The sequence below is a fragment of the Fundulus heteroclitus genome, chromosome 1 (genome assembly GCF_011125445.2).
Source record: "Fundulus heteroclitus isolate FHET01 chromosome 1, MU-UCD_Fhet_4.1, whole genome shotgun sequence".
Taxonomy (NCBI): domain Eukaryota; kingdom Metazoa; phylum Chordata; class Actinopteri; order Cyprinodontiformes; family Fundulidae; genus Fundulus; species Fundulus heteroclitus.
The window spans coordinates 29395110-29414565 of record NC_046361.1 but is presented as its reverse complement, the minus strand read 5'-3'; the positions used below and the strand labels follow the sequence as shown (position 1 = coordinate 29414565).

Below are 19456 nucleotides of genomic sequence, written 5' to 3'. Positions count from 1 at the left end.
ATTCCACATATGATGGCACGGTGACAGAGTCATGCTGTTGGGGACGTTGCTTTTCCTGATGGCAGCAGTAAGATGGTAACCTGACCCTAGCCATATGGATTTCGCTCCGCCTAGCTCCACTCACATCCATCTGGGACCTCTCCCATAGAGAGTGATTTCTCCAACCAATTTTATTGTCCAGCCAATCAGGACGCAGGGCTGGAGTTTCATAGATGTGACGTAGTGGAGAAGCGACCGTGACGTGAGACTGTTTTGATTCAGAAAGCAATGGCGACTCGCATCGAGGAAGCAAGCGTTAACATTGATGCTGCTATTTCTTCCGTGTTGTCCAATCTACCTAATATTGTTTCATTAAAAGAACATCAGAGAACGCCTCTGAAGGCTTTTGTTGGTGGAAACCATGTTTTCGCCCTTCTACCGACCGGATTTGGCAAGTTTTGTTTTTCGGGGCGCGCCCGTGGCGGAGTGGTTAGCGCGAACCATGTTAGGAGGCCTTTAATCCTCGACGCGGTCGGCCCAGGATCAACTCCGACCCGCGATGCTTTGTGGCCTGTCTTCCCCCCTCTTCCTGTCAGCTTACTGTCAATAAAATGCATGCCAGTAGAGACGCAAACACATAAAAAAAAAAAAAAAGTTTTGTTTTTTCCTGCGTCGCTCTCATCAGCGTCACGGGTTATCTTCGGTGTGAGTGGTTGAAATCACGTCGATAAAGATGACAGACAAGTGGCTTATCCAATCATATGCAAGAATTTTTGATAAGGCCCAGCCTTCAAAAAACGCAATTCCTATGGATCTGTCCCAGATGGATATAAGTGGAGCTAGGCGGAGCAAAATCCATATGGCTAGAGTCAGGTTAGGAAGATGGAGCAGGGTTTGAGAACCTTCAGCAAAGTACAGATTATTTATTACAAGGATTTTCTGCATGGTCGGGGGCCTAAAACATGTGCTATAGCTTCATTTTCCAGCAAGACCTAACCAAGCTTGAGGATCTTCGAAAAGAATGGTGGAAAACCAGTTTACTGAAACCTGCAAATCCTGTTCAGTAGACAACTAAAAGCTATAATCTTAGTGCTGAATGTTGCCTCTGGAGTCCATTGTCCATTCATAATATTATATTTTACCTTTAAACGTATAGAAAATGGCAACAACAATGTGAAAAGTGAAGAAATCTCAAAAAGCTCTAAAATAGGAAAAAAATTGAATTGATCCAGCTATCAGAATCAATTAATCCCTCAGAGAGCTGGCCTCAAAAAGGATATTAACAACAGGGAGTATCTGTTTTTTTGTGGACCAGATAGTATTAAGTGGAGGTATTCTGTGTTCCCAGTCCACCTTGTTTGGGTCTCCCATATAAGCCTCTCGACACTAATCACAACTCCACTTAGGTTGTCATAACAATCTGCTATCTTCCCATCTTACCATCTCGTTTTTTTTTTATTTTATGTACCACATTCCTCCAGTTCCAGCTAAGCAAGCTCATCTTACTGCCAATATGTGTATTTTATCAGTGAATTATAGTTCGCTCTTAATGTCATCATTGTAAATAATGCGAGGACTAATTTTATTCCAGATTCCTTTCTGACTGCACACATGCTCGTGAAATTATTTTGTTTACTTTAATAGCTCCATCTCTTTTGTGTCCTAGCCAAAAATATGTTTTGTATGACTAGCTGCATATTTTGCCACTGACTTTGTTCTGTGTGTAATGGTAGAGAGCTTTTTAATGTCCCGTGCTAAGTAAAACACTGTTGATACTTGTAGATGCTGCCAGTAACAAAATTCCAAAGGGGGAAAAAAATGGGAATGTCTTGGCATGAATTTGGTCAAAACTTTAGGGTATTAAATGTAGCATAAAACCTTGGCTGTCAGTATTAGGCTTTAAAAAATGAACAGTAAAAATGGTGGCAGGTGTCCAAGTTACATCAGTAGCAGGTGAATCAGCTTTTTGCCCCAGCTTGTTAGTCCTCTGTAAGAACTCGATTGGGGAGTTGAAAGTAAAACAGGGTCATTTCTGCTCTTTAGGATTGAAAGGAGAAGATTTTAACCAAATTGTTTTCCCTTTTTAACAACCTGCTATATTTGCGTTAGATTTATAATATTAATCGCAACCACAAAATGGATATCTTAAGTGCAAAACTTGTAATAAAACCTTGGAGCAACCGCATGATGTTTTCTTTTTGTCCTCACTAAAATCAAAGCACCTTTTTTCAAGGGGTCAGACATCTTTTATTTTAGACATCTTCTCGTTTGAGTGTTGATTTTTATGGACTGTTCTTAACTAGAACTGGTCATGTCACCACTGAAAGTGAATAACCCTTTAAAAAAATGCCATAGCAACTTATTACAGTGCTTTAATGATGACTGAATACCATTTCATGCTCATCACTTTAATTAAGCTTTGCATCAAGTCTGGACCCCACCTTTGTTCTTCCCCCTTTTTTCAACCAGCAGCTACATTTTACAGTAAAAAAACACAATAATCAGCAGTTGCTCAACGGTATGTAGCAAATGGTCTCAATAATCTTAAAAATACACCGCCGCACACATCCTTTGATACAGATGTGTACATCCATCTTTCATTGAAGGAATTTGAGGACAAAAAAATCAGGTTATTGACGTTAAGAAATAAGAGTTTTTACAAAATCACCACCGCTGTTAATACTTGCAGCCCTGTACGCTACAGCACTTAATCCTCCTATTGAAACATTTCACAAGGTTGCAGCATACAGCGAGACGTCTCGTTGACCATTACTCTTCTGCTCTCGGCTTTTTCTTTGCTCCCAAAGAAAAAAAGTTAATTTTGAGTCTGTTGAACCGTTTCTGCATTGATTTGGCCGTTTGTCTTTGATCATTAGCCCCCCGACAGAACGACAGCCTATTTTCAGTTTTCTGACAGAGGTCACAACTTTAACGTCTTTATTTTAAGTGATTTTTTTTTTTTTTTTTCAAAAACTTGAAATGATGCCATGATGCCATGAAATAATGACCTGATGCTATGGACTCGAAAAAGGTTTCCCCAGGCCTTTTTGAGGTTCCTTGATCCACAGCATCACAGATCTTCCACCGTACTCAACCGTGGGCAGGAGATGCTTCTGGACACATTAATCCTTAGTTTCACACCAAAGCAACATTGACTGCTTGTTGCTAAAAAAAAAAAAAGCTCAGTTTTTGTCTCATTTCAGCGAAGAACTCAGTTCCATTTAGAGTCACCGTAGCATTTAGCAAACGCCATACATTTATGTTTGAGATGGTTGGACGGAAAGTACGTTTTTCTGGCCTCAGTTCTGAACATCTGAGTGTCACATAGACACTAATGTTGTCTAATGGTTGTATTGAGAAGTTGGTGACTCCAAGAAGCAATTTTTTTGCTGTACTGTTCTAACAGTAAGCTTTACATTTATTTGTAACCTGTTTTACCACCACTTTGCAGATTGGAAAGGTTCATGAAGGCCCTATTTCAGCTTAGTGGCCAGTGGCAAAAAGAAATGGGCATCTGTGTCATATTTGCACCCCAAGGAAAGAGGAACTCATGTCGCTCATTAAAAGGTCCCTGACGCTCGAATTAACTAAAAATAAAAGGATGAAAAATTCCCCAGTTACATTTTTTCTGTAGGCAATAATAGAGGTACAAATAAACGTGTGGCCCTGATAATCATGTGAAATGCTATTATTTCCAATTGTTGGACTTTCATCCCACAGAATGATTATGTTTAAAGTAAAGGTTGGCCTGTTAATGTTAGTATAAAAATCATACTACTGCAATAAAAAATATTTATTTTAAAAGCTGTTTCACATCTTTTAAATTGGAGGGTACCAATAAATGTGGACTGTGCGAGAAACAGAAAACATACTGCATTGTGCTTAACGAAATCTAGCCTGGAAAATAAAACTTGCCCTGTCGCTTTATGAAGACACGGGTTGTGAAGGCTGCTAACAGAATTACATTGGAAAGAGCTTCAAAACACCTTTGATTATGTCCTTTAGCTTCGGAAACACTTAACCATCCTTTGTAAATCAAGAGATTATTTTGTCCTGGATGCTTCACGAGTGCAGCGCTTAAGAAAAGCTGTAGTACACTCTTACTAATTAGGATCCCTCTAAATAAATGTGAGAGCGAGATCTAAAGCGCGAACAGAATATCTGAGCCATCTGCGAAGCGCATTTAAATCTTTTGACATAATGTAGCTATATCTGTTTTTATTTTACCAACATAATTAATACAGCAAAGCTGCAATGGTGCACTGTAATAATCTTTGTATTTAAGTTTCTGCATTTTCAAGTTGGAGTTTTAGTGATGCAGACATCACAGCGTAGCCGAGGCTTAGTGTCAGTCTGTTTTCTCATTACAGTGCAGCTTTCTTTGTGTGCATATTTACATATTTTCCATAACCTGATTGTGCTTGCAAATACAAAGAAAAGCCAAATAGCTTGGGTAAAATACAAAAGGATTTCATTTATTGACTGTTTGACTAGACTAAATGAGAGCAAGCAGCTCCTCACAACAAATGCAGGTTTAGTTTATATTTTACCTTTTTACGTGCTCCAGCTTTGGCTAGTTTCTGTTTCAGTGCTTTCTCTCAACATTTTGCATTGCAGTTTTATTTAGAAATAACATTAATTGCTTACAGGTTTTATCATTGAACTTCAGCTCAGCCATTGATTAGAATTAAACTTACATTTAAAGTGAAATCATATGTGCTTATTAAAAAGCACATTTAAAATGTTGGGTGTCAAAAATACCTACAGATCTTGGTAATAATAACATAATAGTTTTAATTTTGTTATTCTTTTTTAAAATTTCAGCTATTTTTAATGTTGTTGTTTTTATTCTGCTGTTTAAAAAAATACTCCTTGAAAAGCACTTTGTTCAAAGGAAAATTGCTTTAAATGTGCCTTAGTCAAGCTCCAATTATTCATTCAGATTTAGGTGTACAGTAGTTTTTATTATTTCACATGTTTTGCCTGACCAGAAATAGTGTTAATGTTTTGATGTTCAGAGTCCTGAATTGAATCTGATTGCGGTATCTGTGTAGACAGGTAAAAGATTAGGGTAATGGTAATGTGACATTCCAAACTCTAAGACCTGAAACATAAGAAAAATTGCCAAAATACTAGTAAAACATGCAATAAGCTGGTCAGCAATGATAAGAAGGGTTTGATTGGTGCAATCCAAATGAAGATTCTTCTAATAATTATTGAAAAAGGTTCTAATCGAACTTCAACATGACATTTTTAGAAATTAAAAAGTGATATTCCTACTTGAACGTCACCATAAACCACAAAGTATTTCATCTGATGGACCAAAAAAATAAATGATTTCTCTCAAAACTGATACTGCTTAAACAATGTTATACTATCTTTTAAAAGTCTCCCTTTGTCTCGGAGAAAAACATCTTGCTTCAATGAAAATAGTTTTACCTCTAAACCGGGAGGTACGTGAATCATTTTTAGGCCAAACCGTATGTATGCTCCAACCTTCTTTATGATTTCCCCTGCAGACGTCGACGAGTGTGCAACAGAGTACAATGGAGGGTGTGTCCACGAGTGCATCAACATCCCAGGGAATTACAGGTGCACGTGCTACGATGGCTTCCGTCTGGCTCATGATGGGCACAACTGTCTGGGTGAGTGAATCTGTTCACATAGCATCTGCTTCTCCCCTGTGCATTTTTGTCAAATTACTTACCTGTAGTTAAGTTTTTTTTTTTTATTTCAATTCAATTCAAATCAATTTATTTATATAGCGCCAAATCATGAAACATGTCATCTCAAGGCACTTTACAAAATCAAGTTCAATTATATTATACAGATTGGGTCAGATTATACAGATTGGTCAAAAATGTCCTATATAAGGAAACCAGTTAATTGCATCAAAGTCCCGACCAGCAGCATTCACTCCTGGGGAACCGTAGAGCCACATGGAGAGTCGTCTGCATTGTCCATGGCTTTGCTGCAATCCCTCATACTGAGCAAGCATGAAGCGACAGTGGGAAGAAAAACCACCCATTAACGGGAAGGAAAACCTCCGGCAGAACAGGGCTCAGTATGAACGGTCATCTGCCTCGACCGACTTATTTAAAAGGCTTTCGTAAGGAAGATATAAATAAAATAAAAAACGCGTCAAACTTGATGCGATTCGGGCATTAAAGCTGTATACCTTGTTATTTCGGCAGATGTAAGGTCACATCAGGCACGGCCATGTATGCCTGAAGGCTAGATGGAGCTCTTAGTAGCCTGCTGCTTCGGATATTTGCTACTTCCTCGCTCACAGAGCGGTTATTCTACACATGTGTCTTTTACAAAAAGAAAATTGAACTTTTTCATAATAAGCGGGATCAAAGGGAGAAAAAAAAAATTAGGGAAAGCTTTGCACTGAGCCGAGAGCTCAGAGCAAGCCGTGAGTCGTCAGTTTTTCCCATGGTGTAAAATTTCACCAGTGTGCCATTCAGCCTGGTCTCACAGAGAACCTGTAACGCTTAAATGGTTTTGAAATTAAGGGAAATACAGCGCCTTGCTGCTGCTGCTGCTGAGAGTTGCTTAACATAGACATCATCCACCCACCCCCATCCTGCTTCTCTGTTTTGCTCCTTCTTCCCCGTTCCCCCACCCTGCATTCCTTTTGTTTTGCTTTCAAACCCCCCCAAGTCAGACCCCGCTGCTCCGCAGAAATCATCTCTCTCCAGGCTGCTATTTCAGCATGAAGTGTCTTCTTTGGTTTCTTTGTAAAGGAAAAGGGCCGTCTTGTTACAGCAGGTTTAACTTTGAGCTGAAGCGATGATTGAAAAATGTATCAACAGTGATTCGGTGCAAAAAGCCTTTACATGGGGGCATCCTGGCAGCACGTATATATCACTCCTCCTTTTACCCAACTACCTCCATGTAAGGCTGGGAATAAGGTACACTGAAATGGAAAACGCATTTTTAGATTGGTAATAATCTTGCCCGGACTTGACCGTGAACCCCTGCCGCTCTTGTGCTTTCGCCTTTCTCTCCCCGCATCTTCATCGCCTGTATCTACAGTGTAAAGTGGGACTATTTTCCAAGTCATTTAGCAGCGGCGTCCAGCTCCTCATGGATCATTTGTTGTGCCATGGATCAGCTACTGCCTTGCGTGCAGGTGTGTAATTGCCATCCATGGTTGTGTGGCTGTTGCCGCTGTTGCGTCAAAGTTGCATCCATCAGGCCCTTTGATAGTAAGGTTCTTTTCTTAAAGTGAAACTTTCACAATCATGTCATGTCCCCTTTTCCCTTAAAAAGGGGATTTCATTCGGACGACTCCCGTGTAAACGTGTAAATATCGAGTGAGGCGTCGAGGCTCATCACTCAGTGGTCTTGCTGCTCAACATGTCATAATTAGTGCATCTCTACCCTGCTGGCCATGCCAGAAAGTGAGGAGAGGTTCTCTGAGCTGGGGTGGTGGAGGGGCTGGAGACTACCGAGCTGAAGCAGATAGCAGGAAAGCCGAAGGCAGGAGCAGCATTCAAAACACAAGCTCAAAGTTTAGTAGCTTAAACAGTCTGCCCAAATAATTAGGACAATGCTTTAGAAAAGTATTCTTTTGCAATTAGTTTCAACACGGAGTAGTGGCTTTTTTTTTTCCTGGCCACTCTTCCATAAAGCCCAGCTCTGTGGAGTGTGCAGCTTATTGTGCTTCTCCGGTCTCTGCTGTGGAGCTCTGCTACTCCTTCAGGGGTACCTTTGTCTTCTTTGCTTCCTCTGATTAATGCCCTCTTTGCCCAGTCTGTGAGTTTTGGTGGGCAGCCCTTTCTCGTCAGGTTTGTTGTCTTAGCATGTGTTGTCACATGCTAAGACAACAAAACTTTGAAATGGAGTTGGTGCTGTTCTTGGGGAATGGTCTTGCAAGGCATTGTATGCTTGACATATTCTGCAGAGGGGAAAAATTATCATATGTGAAACAACAGCATAAGTGGGGTTGACTGACTAAACTCATTGCAGGTCATTAGTCATTGCCCCATTTGTTGGAAAGTCCATGGGAACTTTTAAAAAAAAAACTTTAGGATGGGGTCTGCCTGTGTTTTTTTTTTTTAAACGCAGAGGATTCTGATTCCTTCAACATTCAAATTAGCAAACCTACACCCTGCTCTACCACTTTTTCTTTAGTTTACTTTTTCCCTTACTCGCTGCTGATTTGCCTGAATTTTCCCACTGTAGGACAGTAAAGGAATTTTCTATTGTATTCTTTTCACCTAACTCCCATTGATATTGTACAAAACGGGTTGATGACCTTTAAATGTTAAACCACAATGTGGATAAAAGCACAAATTTGGCTTTGAGAAATTCAGGATCTTTTTGAAATTGTTTGAATACAGCTTGTTGATTCATTTGTATGCCTACTGTTCGTCTTTCTGTCCCTCCATCTGTTCTTCTGTTCATCCATCTGTTTCCCACCATCCATCTGTTTGTCCGTCCATCAGTCTATCAATCCATTAATCTATTAATCCATCCATTTGCCCATGCATCTCTCCTTTAGACCACTCGTAGCCTCCATCATATGTCCGTTGATTCATCCAGTCTTTTGTTTGCCTATTGTCCTCCATGTTTCCTCTGTACATCCTTCTGTGCGTCAATCATCCTGTCTACCTGACCAGCTGGCCATCAACTCCCATCCAAACAACATGAGACACTGTGTGTCTTATTTTAATTCAGATTTAAACTTAGTATTTATACATGTCTAGGAACCTTGTTGGTTACAGGTATCTTTTTCGCATGAATTTAGTTCCTTAATACCTGTGCCCTGCACCGCTAAGATAATAATCCTCAACTCGACCAGAAGTGAACGGGAGGAAGTAGTATAGCAGAGGTTTCATGTTAAGGCTTCGGCTTCCTTTTCCCGCTTTAAGTTTTTTTTTTTTGGCCCCTGAGAAAAGCTAAGTATTCCTTAGCTTGGTAATAGAGAGCCTAAGCAGCTGCTTCCCACACAAGGTCAGACCTTCAGAGCCCGAAGCAGGAGAAACACACCTGATTCCTAAAAGTTTAAGGATTTTAAATCTGAATAAAGCGCATTACCCCATGTTGCTCTTCCACAGAGCGGCATTGATTAATCACTACATTGATTTGCTCTGTACGATTTTGGTGCACTTTGAGCTCAGAAGGAGGTACTAGGCTTCTCTGTCTGAGGAAACAATGTATGTGACTGTCATTTAATTAACACAAGTCAGGACAGCGCACATGCCTCCCTGTCCACTCCTCCCGGCTGCATGTGCCGCACAGATCCTGAAAATTGGATGGGTTGGCAGTGTAATAACATTGGGCGGTGGCAGAAGGCATTGGAGCGTGAAGCAGAACGCCGTGCTGTGTGCCTCACTTGGGGACACTCTGGTTTCTGAGGTCTCCCCTCGTCGGCCCTGAACCCTCCTCCCCTCCCACAAAGATGTCAGAAAGTCACCAAGGTGGAAACAATGCAATATCACAGCAGACTGCTTCTGTCAGTGTGGAGAGAGAGATGTCATTCAATGTATAATTTATTTCGCACAGAGCTATTGTGCCTGACACAGAAACATTGGCGTGATGCGTAGACAACCATAAAGAGCAACCCTTTTCATATTTCAGAGCCAAAAAAAACAACTCAAAAACTCTTGAACGTATAAACAAACAACATTATATTTGATCTTTTAATGTGGTTTTCAAAGAATAGCAGTTTTCAGCCTTTTCAGTTAAAGCCAAGAACACAGGAAAGCGCTGCTGTATATACATAACATAGCTCAATTTTATTTAGGTCTATTCATTTTGTTTACATAGTGTTTATATAGTTGTCTCAATGCACTTTACAAAAAAGGTCAATGCAGTTGAATCAGTTGAGTGGCATGACAGTCCATAACAGTTTTTGCAATTACATCACTGTGCTGCACTTTAACTGTCACAAGAGAGACATAAGCTATATTTACATGCACAAAAAGTTCATCATCGGACTGAACAAGAAACATAATTCAAATGCATTGATTATATGAGCACAAAATTAATTATATATATATATGAATATATGAATAACTTGATCAGAACAAGTGTTTAGATGGAGAACAATGTAATTACGGCTGTAATTAAGACTTTGCCATTTGTCTTGGGTGGACATTTTGGTAAGCATTGATGCCGGAGTTCAGTTTTCCAAAAGTACATTTTTTTTGCAATTTTTACTCCATGTTTACTTTTTGAAAATTATTTATTTATTTTTCTTATTTTTTTAGTCTTAGAAATAAGTATAACTATCTTGAGCTACAAGCTTAATCACAATAAAAAAGGAAAAGTTGTTACAATTATGCGTTTTTGTTACAGGTTTGTTATTGAAGACTATATCAGAATGGTGGACATTAATAATTTAACTGCATATCTTCACCATGGAAGCTTTACCCTGAATATAGGTTTGCCTCACAAATATATATTGAGTCTGAGCAAAAGCAGAGGAGTTGATGTCAATTTAAATCCAAAACACACATCCTCTTTACAATGAAAACCAGATGCTGGAAGCCTGATCTGTTCCCCACCATAACACCAGCATCCCCATATTTATGACCTGTGTGTTTTGGTTAGGGTCCCGCAGAAACCAAAATACACTCTTATCATTGCTAGTTTGTCAGTCAAGCAGCTTCATATCATTAGCATCTGCACAGACAGCCTCTTTCCCCCATACCACAAATACGTTTCTGCTTCTATCTGGAGCTAAAGGACACAAATAAAGACATTTTTTTTTCAGTGCTGTAAAAAGAAATGCCACAGCGGCGTACAGCCTTAGAGTGACTCACTTGGGAAAGCAAAGGCAAGCTTGAAATAGAAATTATAGATGTTTGACAAGAGCACCACCAGACCTGTGTCTCTACCTTGTTTACTTGCATTCATCATTCTGCTCTCTCTCGTGTTGGTCTCCCGTCGCTCAGAAACAAACACACACACACACACCTTGGCAGGCCAGATTCCTTTGATTTTTATTGACCGACACTGATTTGATTTGTATTGATTGAAACGGCTTCAATTCCCTCTGCAATCTATAGGGAAATGAATGTGCTTTTACTTTAGCTTTCCCCCAAGACGCACCGTGATCTATTACACAAAAGCTACGCTATGGGAATAGCGTCTGAGGTATGGCTTTGAAGTAGCAGGTAAGAAAAAGTTACCTCCTTTAACACTCTTCTCTTAATGACTGGAAACGCACCGAGACATTGTTGCGGTTGAAAATCCGGATTTGTCCTGTTTGAAAAAATTTTCCCTTCACGTGTTTTGCCGCAGCGTTCGTAATCCCCAGTGATTATATCAAACAGGAAGTAGCATTTTTCACAAATCAGTGAACAGATCCTGACGGTGAAAAGATCAGCGACCTTCATGCCGATTTCCTCTGCAAGCCTTTACATCAATTTGCCTCTTCCCTGATGCAGCGAACAAAAGCTGAACACGTCTGATAGGAGCTCACGTTTGAATGTAACTTTTGAAATTAATGTGTGTATATATATATATATATATATATATTTATTTATATATATATATATATATATATATATATATATATATATATATATATATATATATATATATATATATATATATATAATATTTGTTTATACAACATGCCTGTGAGCACAGACATGTTTGACATTTACTCTATTAGAGACAAAGCTGTCAATCCTTTAGTGTTGAAAAAAATAAAGTTTATAGCTAGATATTAATGCTGTAATGCTACCTTCAAGTTGCTGTAATGCACTAAAGTTGTTTGGCCGTCTGGGCAGGGTGCTTCTTGTTTTGGAGGTTCTTTTGGCATTTTCCATTGGAAGGAGAGCCTGCAGTATAGGATTGTGGCTCCATCCGAAAACGTCTAACTATAGCTCCTAGATCCTGTTCCTTTACTTTTCTTGAGGTCAAATGTAAGAACTCTATTTTGCGTAGGACAGGAGCTTCGGACAGCTGTGTCTATTTCGGACAGCTTTTAACTCATACATCATTATGTGACGAAAACACACATGGATGATGCGAGTCAAATCTGGGCTTACAGCCTTCCGAAAATGAACCATAAAGTGCCCGCTCTCTTCTCCCTGGACATTTTTGCTAATTTCCGTGAGATGGGCTGTGCTTATACGTCATGTCACGCAAAGGATTGTGGGACTCCTTATAGCTGCTTAGCACCTGTAACGGACATTGCAACATTCCTATGCTAAAGGAGTTGCGAGAGCAAGCATACAGGCTCCTTTTCCTACCTCCTTCCTTGCTGACAGCACTAATGGGACAACATTTATCATGTCGACCCCTGACACACTTCTACTTTGGCCAAAGAGTCCTTACCCAAAAGACAGCCCAAGAGTCACTGGAGGAAATGTACGCCCATCCTGTCTTCTGGGAATCTCCAGAACAAGCTCTGGAGTATGGCTAGAGGCATGAATGTCTGGGTCTTTAAAGGATCTGTTCCAGAACGTGACCTTGATGTGCAGTGAATGGACGGCTGTAAGGATGGCTGGCAAGAGGATAAAGTTTAGTTATAGATTTTTTAATCCAGAATTTTTGGGTCCTGATCTAATACCAGTGTCTGAATATACTTATATACTAATATCTGTCATTTTTTGACTGTCAGCTTAAATCTATCAAAATATGAACTGTAAAAAGATGAAACCATAGAGTTTGTGCCTTCCAACAAAAGTTAAAAAACAAAACTGGACTTTTTTCCCCGAAGTTTGAAGACGTTTCGCTTCCCATCCAGAAAGCTTTCTCAATTCAAATGTCTGGAGTAGTGTAGAGTTCCAAGCTTTATATTATTGCCCAAAAAGGCCTTGTTATGGCTTAGATAACATGCAAATTAAACCGAAACTGGTCCACCCCTTAGCAATGGGGAGTCGTTAGGGTCATTGTTGGCCTGTAGATTAACGCGAAACTGGTCCACCCATTTGCAATGGCAATAATATAAAGCTGGGATTTTCACACTACTCCAGACATTTGAGTTGAGAAAGCTTTCTGGGTGGGAAGTCTTCAAACTTCGGAAAAAAGTCCAGTTGTTTTTGTTTTTTTTTACTTTTTTTGGAATGACCTGGATGACTGAGAATCTTCACCAGCACAAGGAGTTTGTGGTTTTGGTGATTGGTCGGTGGCCTCAACCCAATATCCTACCAAATAATATCAGTATGCAATCGGATAAAGATATTGAGTCAGGGCCATCTCTAAATTTGATACATTTTCAGCTAATCAGCTGGTAAACTTGTTTTTAAAGAGCTAAAGCTGTAGTCAATCCAAAAAATGAAAATAATGAGTCACAACATGAAAATCAGTGCATCTTGTGCTTTTCTCTCTGTGTGATCGGATTGGACATTTACCCTGAAAACTATTTTGGTGACTGGACCACAAGGTTTAAACATGGCATAGCTGAATGTTGAATAATTCTGTGAAACAATGTTGAAAAACATTTTTTGTTCACAGAATTTTACAGAATCTCAAGCTCTGCTTGAAAAATGATCTTGTTTGACAGTTCTCTCGCTGGAATCCAAGGCAGGAGTCAATTAATCCGTAGAGGAGACTAATAAAACGTTTAACACATTTTAACCACACAGTTGTTAAAGTATGAGCAGTTATTAACTGTACTTATGGGTCACATTTAATAGTTTGTCAAATATTCGCTTAAAGGCTTAAATGATTATTTGACTATAATAAGACATTGTGTGCAGCTCATTAAAGTGGTTCTGATGTGTCAACCTTCAACCTTCAGCTCAACATGCACCTCCTCAAGGTCATAATTATTTCTTTTAAACTTAATAGTGACTTTACCATTACTATTAGAGGTCCGATATTTGTACTCTTTTTGTTAAAACATTATGTTAAATAACTCCTTAAGTTAGAAAACCAAATTTCATTGATTATTTTCTTTAAAATATTTCATTTTGGTTATCAGTGTACAATGGCTGGTAATATAGCTGCACAAAGTCTGGTAAATAGGTAATTCCAATACTATTGCTGAAAATTGCGATGACATCGTTGATTTTAATGAACCCATATTTTGATGACACTTTTGTTTCTTTACCATTACATAATGTCTGCACCACTTTCAAAGAACTTTAGCATCTCAGCGACTAAACATATGCTCCAACTGAGCATTAAGGGCAATTAGAGTACAACTAGCCATATATAATGTCTATGTACAGACTGTGGATGCATGACACTTCAAATATAAACTGATGTCACGCTGTTTCCTGTCATGCCTTATATGATAGTGTTTTAAAAAAACACAATATGTCAGTCTTAAAGTGAGTAAATTAAATTATAGGCTACCTTTGAAGCACTCCCGTTCTGAATAGTAAGTGTGTTTACAAATCAAATGGGTGAAATTCACAGTGCTGTGCTGCATCTTGACTGGGAAAGATTATTATTTTGCCGTGACAACACCATGCCATTTTATTTGATTTTATTCAAATTATAGGATTAACTGGCCATCTGGGAATTAAATTGCAATGGCCTATTAGATCCCCCAAGTGGTCGGAGCAGCACAGATTTCTGTGTCTAGGAACCATGAGCGAGTGAACTATCTGCATAATGTAGTATGAAATGAAGTGATGTTTGGATTATTGGATTATTTTTGTGACATTTGAGGTGCTCTCATGGTTATTCTGTTGCAGTGGCAGATTTACATGGTTTATAAGACATATGAAGACCTCCAGTGCTCATGTGTTGGAATTTTTGTACGTGTGTAAGAAAACAAAAAACCAAAAAAAAAAAACGTTTTTGTCCAGCTTATCTGGTGATCAGACTGTGTGTGCTACAGTGTTTGCTAGAAACACATTCGAATTTCTACGAATTTCTGTTCTTTCAGGAAGATAATGCGGCATTAAATTCTGCCAAGTCTGTTTACAAGTTGTAATGGCTTGCTGTGGCGATCTCTGAATAAGGGAGCTGGCAAAAAGGAGTCTTTAGAAATATTTCTATTCCCTTCCTGGGGAATTCTAAAACAGACAAAATGCCACCAGTTGATTTTCAAACCGTCTATAGTGGTATAGTGAGCCATTAATAACTGTAAACATTAGTCTCGTGGTGTAACTACTCCCTTTAACCTTACTGTGTCTCACTTTCTCTCAACCTTGGCAAACTGAAGATAGCCTTTCTCTCCACATATTATATAAAATATTTTTCTTTTAAATTGCTTCTTTCACCTTTAGTGCTCCCTCTGACTTATTCTTAACACAACACTAGTATTGAAAATAGCTAATTTTTAGTCTTCTCTCAGTAACATGGTCTACTCTGCAGGGTTATGCTTTAAAAATGACAGGGTAGTGCTTAAATATTATAGCTTTGCTAGCTGGGAGAAGATAATATTTTTTAAATACTACTGATCACTGGTTGGGATCTATCAAGCTGAAAATCCTTGTAAACTATAGTCTGGTCAGCAGCCAATTTCTCAGTACATCTTTGTGTTATTTATTAAAAAGTAATGCCGTTAAGATGTCTTTTACATCAGTGGTGCTCATACATTTTGTACTGGTGAGTCTTGTCTTCAGTCATTGATTGTGCTGTTTTCTTTCATATTGTGTCAAATATGAAGTTTTAGTATTGCAGCAAAATGTTCATGTTACATTTGTATGTGTTTTTTCCCCTTTAATGTTTAGATTATTTTTGTAGGTTTGAAAATAACGTTGTGTTTGGCTCCAAACTCCAAAACAGCAAAACGGCTCATCTCTAACAAGCAATTTGACACCCAAAGCAATAAAAAGCTATTTCTGCCATTGCAGGAAATAATCAGATATAATATATAATAATTGGTTCTTCATTCCTGACAGCTTCATGAATGACCTGTCTGCTGAAGTTGACCAGAAGGAAAAAAAAAACTGAAAAGTTTTTGCAAGAAGTCTCTCTGTGAGTGAGAACAGAGTCAGGAGCACTGGGAGGAGTGGAGTATTGCTGCATAGTTGGAATACAAGTGTAGCTTTCTAAAAACAATCAGTTGTTTGTGGCTTTCCAAGTTTGGAAACAAACTGCTTTGCAGCCTTTCACAAAGAATGTGGAGATGAGGGAGACACACAGTCATGTTCACATTCAACAGCCCAAATGACACGGTTAAATCCCTTCTCATTGTTGCATAAAAACATTTGGAGCTATCGATTTTTATTTAAGTTTAGGTGATGAGGGCTTTCGTGTGTAAAAGGAAAAGAAAAATGTGAAATTAACAACACTTAGAAACACTTAGACCAACTTAAAGAGCTAGAACTTTCTCCACCCAGACATTTTGATCCAAATGCTAATAACTTATCTTACTTTCCAGCGAGCAGTCACTTTGTGTTTGCTGTGAAATGCACAAGATCTGGTGTCTCCCTACAGCTCAGAGGAAAGGGACTGAAGTGATGAGTTAAAGGATAAATTTGAGATTAGTGTATTAGCCGGCTCCTAAAGGCTATCAACTCTCTCGCAGGGTTGCTCAGCCCCATCCACCATGAAATGAACAATTCCAGCTGAGCCCACCGGCAGGGCTTTAGGAGGGGGTAACTCAAGCCTGAGACCGGGCTTAAGGATGTAAGCATGCTGCAGACTGGAAGCCGTCAGACGTCAAGGCAGGGGCTCTTGTACGCTTGGCAAAGCGATGTCCATCCGAATGCTTATCCTGGGATATTGTTGTTAAAATGCTTCCAGACATGCTTTTGGAGAAGAAAAAAAAAAAAGAAATACCAGTCTGAATATTTAGGAAAGAGTTTAAACTTGGAAAGTCTGTGCCATTTTACCAAACTGGGTACCTGGGAGTGTGCCTTGGTTGTAGAGCTAAAAAAAACACTTAGTTGAAAACAAATCTCTGTTTCTGTATTTTTGCTTGTAAATTAAATCTACGGTGGACATATATTTGTATTTGCTTGGCAAATGTGAATATGTTAGGGTTCAAGAAACATTGGGCAAGACAGATTTGAAATACTGGAACTAATACATTTTTTACAGATAGTTAACCACAAGTCTGATCATTTATGAGACATTTTCTGCTGATGAAAAATCAAGTTTTCCTTCACATGTCACTTTATGCCAAAACAAATAACTGATGTCAAAGTAGGCTGAAGATCTAAAGCAATGATAAAGCAACATCCGGGCCATATTTAGTAAATTTATTTAATATATTCATGATCCACAGCTATTTTTGTTCTTGCTCTTATATAGATTCCCTAATTCGTGCCTTCTCAGTTCCCTGCCACAGTCCTTCCCCCCAGGTATTTGGTATTCTTTAGACTGATTTTCATCCAGTTGATTAGTTTGCAGTTGTATTTAAGTTCCTGGTTTTTGCTTCTTCCTAACTGGATTCTCCGTTGTTTTTCGTTACTCTGTGTTACACAACATTATTCTATTAATTACCTTCTGGCTCCTGTGTTTTTGTTCAATAAATCCATGCTCACTTGCCATGACTCTGCATCATCCCTGCTGCACTTTGGGTCCTCAACAATGGCAGTTCATGACAGAGTATAAAGAGGTAGCAAGGATAAAAGTTACACTTAAGCCCAACTCCTTTCAGATTCCGGGTTATAATGCTTTTCATTCCATCAAGAATATGTTTCTGAATGTAAATGAGACAGGCATCTTTTCACATATAATAACATAACGAAAAAGCAGAATCATTTTAAAATTTCAATAATTGATTGATTGATGAGCTCCAAGTCTTTGACGTTCAAAGACCTACATGTTATACAGTGATCTTTTATCATTAGTTCCCTCCCCAAATTCCCTATCAGATTAAAGTGGGGACTCATGCTGGGCCGAGCCAGAATGTTAATATTGCTAAGAGGAAACGTGTTGGCAAAATTACAAGATCACATTAAAACCTAAATGTGACAGGGATATGAATAATTTCAGGCCTAAGTGTATGTCAAACTTTTGTACCAAGGATTTATCAGCCTTAGAAATTAATATCATAAGTCTCCTATCTTTTAATTATGAATCTGATGGATACATTCTGTTCCCAACAGTTGGCTAATTTATGCTGCTGCTACTACTACTGCTACATTATTTATTAAGCACCTTAAAACAACAGCAGCTGCAACAAAGTGCTGTACAGAAATAATCAATAAACATTTAAAATGAAAAAAAAAAAAAAGATTACAATGGAAATATAAAAAGGCATGAGTGCAAAAGTCTCAACACGTGTTAAAAGCCAAGGAATAAAAATGTGTCTTAAGGCGAGTTTTAAAAGTGGACAATAAAGGGGCACATCTAATATGGAATGGCAAAATTTTCCACAATTTAGGAGCAGCAACACTAAAAGCTCGGTCTCCCCTGAACTTAAGTTTAAATCTGGGTACTTCCAGTAGCAGCTGGCCCACTTACCTGAAGCAACTAGCAGGAGAGTATGGGTGAAGCAGCTCAGAGAGGTAAGATGAGGCAAGACCATGAAAACTTTTAAAAACAAATAGAATAATCCTAAAATTAACAATAAAATGCACAGGGAGCCAGTGGAGACGCTTAAGGGAGGACTGGCTGGGTCCACTGTGGAGAGCATTACAGTAGTCGAGTTATAATAAAGTCATGAGTTACTGTTTCGAAATGTTGTTTTAAGATAATTGGCTTTATCTTTTCCAGCTGCCTAAGATGATAAACACTGAACTTAGCCAGTGTTCCAACCTGGCAATCTAGTTTAAGACCGCTGTCTATTTTAAAACCCAAGTTTGAAACTGTCTGCTTCAAGTAAGGCAACAAGGGGCCCAAATCACCAGGAGATGGTTCACAGGAACTGCTGGGACAAAACACTGTCACCTCTGTTTTCTTGTCATTTAAGGTTGAAATGTTTAAAGCCATCCACAATTTGATGTCCTCAAGACACAATAGTAGGGACTAGATCAAAAAGGCTCCTTATTTTAGTGGCATGTATATCTCACTGTCGTCAGCATAAAAATGAAAGGAGATCCCATGAGTACTGAACCCAAAGTAAGCAAATAAAGAGAGAAAAGGCAGGAGGCCAAGGACTGAACCCTGAGGAACCTCATAATATAGAAGAGTGGATGAGGATTCAAAATCAGCTATTTTTACAGACATGACAATTAAGACCTAAATAATTTTAATACAGTACCACTAAAACCAAATTGTGTCTGTAAGCGAGATAATATAATATCGTGGTTCACTGTATCAAAAGCAGCAGTTAGGTCAAGCAAAACAAGAACAATATATTCACCTGAATCATTTGCCCTGAACATGTCATTAAAAACTGTCACTAAAGCAGACCTTGTTTATTTCTGTTTGCAATAGCAAAGATGATCTGTCCTAAGCTGGGGGAAACCTCCATAAATAACTGAGGGGGAGTCGGATCACAAGGAGAACCTGATGGCCTAATATGTTTGACAATATCCACTAAAAATGTCAGATTCACTGGTTCAAATGTATCAAACACAGCTGGACAGGGAATCAAACAAGAGCGATCACAACTAGGTGCAGAAATGAGGGCTCTTACAGCAACAATCTTATGAATAAAATGCATAAAGTCATTACACGTTTTGGAACATACTTCCAGGCAGACAGGTTGTGG

At 38.8% G+C, this 19456-nt stretch overlaps 1 protein-coding gene across 2 annotated transcripts in view; it reads left to right on the top strand.

Annotated features, from left to right (window-relative positions):
* Positions 1-19456, top strand: part of scube3 (signal peptide, CUB domain, EGF-like 3) — a 138625-nt gene that overhangs the window by 40548 nt on the left and 78621 nt on the right. For both annotated transcript variants that reach the window (XM_012865917.3, XM_012865916.3), the window contains exon 3: positions 5499-5624. In XM_012865917.3, the coding sequence (XP_012721371.2) occupies positions 5499-5624 (126 nt within the window). The remainder of the gene's footprint in view (positions 1-5498; positions 5625-19456) is intronic.